A 6,018-nucleotide genomic window follows, 5' to 3' on the forward strand; every position below is an offset into this window, starting at 1 on the left:
CGGTCTGCGGTGTGCAGGGGCCGAAACCCCACGGGGGCCTTCCCACCAGTGGCTGAGGGGCTCCCACGCTCGGGGAGTTGCCGTGGGGGCCGGGGTCACGCCGGGCAGGGCCAGCACCCTGAGTGGGTACGGGGACCTTTCCCCCAGCCCGCGGGGGAATAAACGGGAGGGAGGAGGCAGGGGGGTGAGGCAGCGCCCTGCGCCTCTACCTCGCCTCTCCTGGGTCAGCCCTTCGTTGTGTTTGCAGTATTACTCTGCTGGCGAGGATGCTACTGTACAGTTCAGACACTGCAGGTTTCTAATCTGCTTATTTATAATTCAAAAGCTTGACCATATATTAATGAACCCTTAATGAGCTGTTGAAAATGCCTGAATTACAGTCAGATTATTAAACTCCAACGGCCCCTGTAATCATACCATTTGAGTGGGCTTTAGGTACTTTTCATATCTGCAGCTTTGTATTGTGAAGGAGATGGGTTTATTCGAAGAAAGCTTTGTAATAATTTTGACCTGCAATTTATTTATTGGCCTCTGAATGCAGTAGTCTATGCAGATGCTCTCGTCTATTATGTGTGGGGGCAGGTGCACAGCATGTTGAAAGACAGCTAATTAGGATTTGCTGAAAGATATGCTAAAACTGGTCTTATAACAAAGCCAAGTTCATTGTTAAACAATGTTTTAGTGTCTGTTTATGTGATTTGTCTAAATCATCGAGATACTGAAATGAACGTTGTAGTTATAAGCAGATTAAAATCAGTAGCACACATGCTTTTTATTAACTTATAATGCGCTATTGTCACCAAGGATGCTGGATTTTAAATACTGTGCAGACCCAAATGCCCATAAGCCGTTAGCGAACAATAGTGGACCGCGGCCGTACTTCCACGAGGCAGTCCCGTCCCTCCAGCGCCTTATTGATGGGGGGATTTGCCGTTGGTCAGCGTGCCGCCGGGCGGCCGCTGCCGCACTGGGGCCCTCTCACTTCCGCTGCCATTAGCGCGCCGGTAGCTCCGCTGGAAGTGATGTATTGTTGTGTTCTTTCCCGTCCGCTCTGCACCTTAATTCCACAATGCATTGAAAGGTCAGTGAGCTAAACAGTAATAAACTCATAGGTTGATATACTGAGGAATAAAAAAGGGAAACAATAGCCACCGAGTGTGAGCTTATATGTCAAAAAATACATATATTATCACTGTATTCAAACGAAGAGTAATTTATAAAGGCAGGTGCTGGTAGGAGCCGACGTGTTGCCAGCGGATAGCGAGAGTGTTCCTCCTTGCTGAGGAGCCCCGGAGATGCTCTGACTCCTCAGACAACATTAAAAGCGTTCGACCTGCAGCCGAGGCAGCCGCTGCAACTTGCCGAAGAGCTGCGTGTTTCACTGATTGCAGAGGAGTTCATCAGTTTTACTGTCCCCCGCCCCCAGGCACACCAGACCCTATTAGTTGTGCTGATCTGCTTCGTATAGTTCATAAGGAAAGATCTGAATTAACACACAGCTTAATTCGTGTTAGAATCAGTTAATCAACTTGTGGCTTTGCCATTCAAATGAATGATGCGTCTCACTCAGGGGCAAAATAAATGTTATATCCCCACACACACACTTTGTCATTCCTTTGTCTGTGGGTTGTCTGCAGGCTCACGCGCTCTGGACTGGATGCTTCGGATGCGGGAGTGTTACTTAATATTAAGATGAACACAGTATGCCAACCCCTCTGTCACTGGCTGCGGAGATATGCATTAGGGTTGTGTGCGAGACACCTTAGTGGCTTCGTCATTGTCCTTATATGCTGAATTTCTTCCTCTTGTGCTTCAGGGCCTCTCACCGGCTCCTTCAGTCTCCAGTGCAGGCATCAGCTTTTGCATTTAAACCTCGGGGAACGCTTGCTGTCCTTTGTCAGATTTGTACAAGGAGGATTGGGGATTTTGAATATTAATTTAGGTCTGGATGGATAGTGTCATTTTGGACAAAGCCCTTTCATCTTTGGCCTGTTCGTGGAAGTAAATGATGCAGAAATCGCAGCAATTGTACCAAATTATTGTACTGCAGATTTTGGCCTGGCATCTTGCAGCATCAGGGGAGCAGAGTGGGACTGCTACTGTGATACTGGGAGGGTGGATGAGTTTCATAGCAGAAATGCAGCGGGGGAAAACCAGCTGGAATCGAGCACAGGAAACATGGACTGAGAAATGGTCCAGAAGCAAAAAGAAGAAACAACAGTAGAAATCATTCATGAGAAGGGAACGGGAGCTGGAGTGGATTAAAACCAGAACATTGTTAAACATACTGACACAAGAGCAGAGGAGGAATAAGATAAACAGGAGGAACGGCTCACCAAAACAATACAGAAAAATCATCCCCCTATTAGCAGCACCGCATGGGCCAGGAGTTGTGTAAGAGCAAGGGCAGCGAGTCCAAGGGAAAAGAGGGGGTGAGGGACAGAGCAGTCCCGACGCAGCCGTGCCGGCTCCGTGCAGCTGGGGTGGGCACAGAGCTCCCTTGGCCGGGGACCACCACCCCTCCTGCGGCGGGGACCCCCGAGTGCGGCATCGCCCTCCCTGGCCGTGTGCTCAGGCAGCAGCACGCGTGGCCGGAGCCGTGGCAGGGCTGCCCCCAACATGTGTGTGCCAGCCCAGGGGCGCGCCGGGACGATGTGTTGTATTGTCAAACCGTGCTCATCTGTGGACCTCTGAACAGGCAACAGAAATAATTTAAAGAGATGATGAGACATTTTTATTATTCCCATGAAATTATATGGAATTTTAGTTTTAAATGAACGTGGCAGGTTTAAAATGTGTATTTTAGAGCAAAATTAATGCTGTGCTTTCTTGAGTCTGGAAGGTTGGCCAGTCCGGGGGTCATCTCCCGCTGTGCGTGGGGTTTGGGACACCGAGGGTGAAATCTGTTTGTACGGGAGCGGCTGCTGTTCGCAGCTAGTGCAGAAAGCAGCATCGCTGGTGTTCAGCTGCATGCGTGGCAGCTGTGGATGGTGCTGCCATGTCTGGCGCAGCCCGTTCGGAGCCCGCACCGCTGCGAGGAGCGGAGACAGGCACAGGCGCCCGTGAAAACACACGGGGTGCCAACGGCAGACCCCTGGGGAGCCGCTCTATCCAGAGCATGAATACCTGCTCTTAAACAGATTTAAAGAGGTTAATTGGGCTGGGGTGTACTGGTTGCATTACATCTCTAATGGACATGTTGATTCAAGAAGCCATGGCTCTAGTGATTTTTGTACTACTGTAATTATTTTTAAACTTTCTTTTCGGCACTGTTGATAACAGCTTGAGACTGTGCCTGCATGGCCTGATTAAACTTACAAATTGTCAGCCTTGATCTATAGGACGCAGAAGAGATTGCTGACTGAGCATCGCTTTGGAAATTCTCGATTTAAAACAAAAATTACATTTAAAATCTCGTTCCCAACAATACAGTGCAAGAGCACTGGCGATTTTAAACACATACTCAGTATCCTGGCATCACGATAGCAACCAAAGTCCTGCATGGCAAGGGGAAGTTTGATTCCTTCTTGTCTATCCTCAGTCTGTGAGCAGACGCTGTGGAGCAGCGTACTGCCCTGCAGAGGAGCGGGGCAGCCCTGAGCAAGGGGCCGCCGGAGCCTCCGCACCCCGCTCCCACAGCAGCCATTCCCAAGGCCATGCCCCCAGCTCTGTCTCCACCATTTTCCTCCTCCAATGTGAAATTTCAGCTCCACCTGTGTGGAGCCAGAGACCGTGGGCACTCATGGAAATGGCTGCGTCCACAGGATTTGTGCCGGTGGGAGCCGCAGCACCTCCCTGCTTTTTGCCTGAAGTCTCCTGTAGTTGAGGAGCAAGTGGCAGCTTTTTCTCCAGGCATTTTAAACCAACGCTTGGACCTCGCAGGAGGGGTGAAATCCAGTGGTACAAGTCTCCGTAAGAGTAACGTGGTGCTTAGATCCATTTGGAAGGAAATGAGAAGCAAATCAATTATTTCCAAATAAATAATGCACTTACTTTTACCACACGGCCTTGCATCAAAGTGATATAATATATAGGATAATGCCAGCCTTGTGTAGATTTAGCTCTGTCTTGGAAAACAACCGGAAGGTGTATGTCTCTGTACTCATGCGAATACTCCTTTAATACTTACAATGAGGTATTTAAAGATTCTGCAGGGTCCTTCAAAAGCCTCCTGATGTTCCTGCTCTGTATGTGAACCGAGAGGGTCCTACAGCACTGCCATCACCCCACAGCACCTGCCTGGGCTGCGGTGCATGGGGCCTGCCCTGGAGGAGGGTGCTCGTTTGGGTACCACCGCAGGGACGGAGGAAGGGCCGTGGGCAGGTCCGGTCCCCGTGGCCCTGCGGGGCAGGAGGGCTCTGCAGGAGGGCTCCTCACAGGCGTGCAGCGAGCGGGCAGCGGCCGGGCAGATGCAAGAAATACTGACTGTGTTTTCTCTTGTTCTCTCTTTTCTGCCCAAGGTTTGAGCATCCGAGGAGCCCAGGAGGAAGACCCTCCCGATCCCCAGCTAATGAGACTAGACAATATGCTTCTGGCAGAAGGAGTCTCAGGTCCGGAGAAAGGTGGGGGATCGGCGGCAGCAGCTGCAGCCGCAGCAGCCTCTGGAGGGTCTTCAGATAACTCTATTGAACACTCAGATTACAGAGCCAAATTGACCCAGATCAGACAAATCTATCACACAGAGCTGGAGAAATATGAACAGGTCAGACATCAGCCTCTCAGTTGTACGTGTACCTGCCGCTGCTCTCCTCTGCACCTCTGCTTGCCAGCACCCGCCGCTGCTCAGCTCCGGACCACATTCCCTCCTCCCCTTCCCTACCCCTCTCCCCTGTAAAGAGCCGTGATGCTACGGGAGTCCGCTGGGCTTCGAGGAGCCGTTCGCTGGACCCAGGACGCATGTCTTGCATGCCTGAGTGTTTTCTGTTGTCTGTAACTGCATAAAAGCAGCACTCGAGCCCGTGTTTCTCCTCTTTGAGCCAGGCCAGAGAGGGAGAGAGGAGGAGAGTTGTCTGTCACTCGGTGCCACTTTCGTGCCCCGTGATGAAGTGTTGCAAGGCTGGGTCTGGCGAGTCGGGGAGCGCAGACAGGCGAGGGCCATGCTGGCGATCTCAGCCCACGGGCTCCCGGAGCAGGCGGCAGGAGGCTCCGGTGCAGGGCTCGGCCACGGTGGGTCGGCCGTAGCAGGTTGCAAGGGAGCAGGCAGCGAGGCGCCGGCACGGCACCGCTATGGATAGGAAATATGGAAATCCCGGTTCAGGCAGACATTGGCACTCGGTGTCTTTGTTTGGAGTGAAGAGCGTGCTGCAGAGACCTGTGGGTTTATGTTCACCGCTGGGACCTGGTGACCCGCCACATTTGCCACGTCGGTGGCACCGGGAACGTTTGCCACATCCTGCTGGCTGGTGGGGGGTAGGGGGCTGCGCCACCCCGGTTTCCCTGTAATCTGTGGGAGAGACTGCTCTGCCTCCTCTCTTTTCTGGTTTGCAATGAACAACGGCATCAAAGGAGACGGGGGAGGGAAGAATGGCACGAGACCGCTGGCCCTCACAAGCCTCAAGCGATGTCTTCATTTTCCCCTCCCAGAGGTGTCCTAATAAAGCTTGTAAACCCTGAGCGTAATCAGCTCAGCGAACCTCATCAGCTGGTGGTTTCCTGAGCGGAGCCGGGGAAGTCCTGCACTTGCCCCCAGCCCATCACGGCAAAGCGTCGGGCTGTACAGACCAAAACCACAAAAGAGATGTGGAGGCAGTGATAAAACCGCTCGAAACCGCAAGGGCGAGGAGAAGAGTGCACCGTGCTGCCTGGCTCCTTCGCCAGCCCCTGTGCTCTGCCTTGGCATGCTTCCCCTCCCTGCCTCACCAGCATAAAGCGGGGCCTGGGTGCCTCGATAACTCTTTATTTTGGAGTTTCCCTTTTTTCATGTGAAGACTCTCTGAAAGGTCTCTGGCTGCTTTACTTTGCTTTTTTCTGCCACCAGAAACAAAGGCATGGTCTGTGGCAGGCCATGCCGACCCAGCC

At 52.3% G+C, this 6,018-nt stretch overlaps 1 protein-coding gene across 1 annotated transcript in view; it reads left to right on the forward strand.

Moving 5' to 3' along the window:
* The window catches only part of PBX3 (PBX homeobox 3), a 40,000-nt gene that overhangs the window by 10,511 nt on the left and 23,471 nt on the right, over positions 1-6,018 (forward strand). The window contains exon 2 of the mRNA XM_009280105.1: positions 4,461-4,702. Within this exon, the coding sequence (XP_009278380.1) occupies positions 4,461-4,702 (242 nt within the window). The remainder of the gene's footprint in view (positions 1-4,460; positions 4,703-6,018) is intronic.

The sequence above is a fragment of the Aptenodytes forsteri genome, unplaced genomic scaffold, assembly GCF_000699145.1.
Source record: "Aptenodytes forsteri isolate BGI_AS27 unplaced genomic scaffold, ASM69914v1 Scaffold163, whole genome shotgun sequence".
In the NCBI taxonomy this organism is placed as follows: Eukaryota; Metazoa; Chordata; class Aves; order Sphenisciformes; family Spheniscidae; genus Aptenodytes; species Aptenodytes forsteri.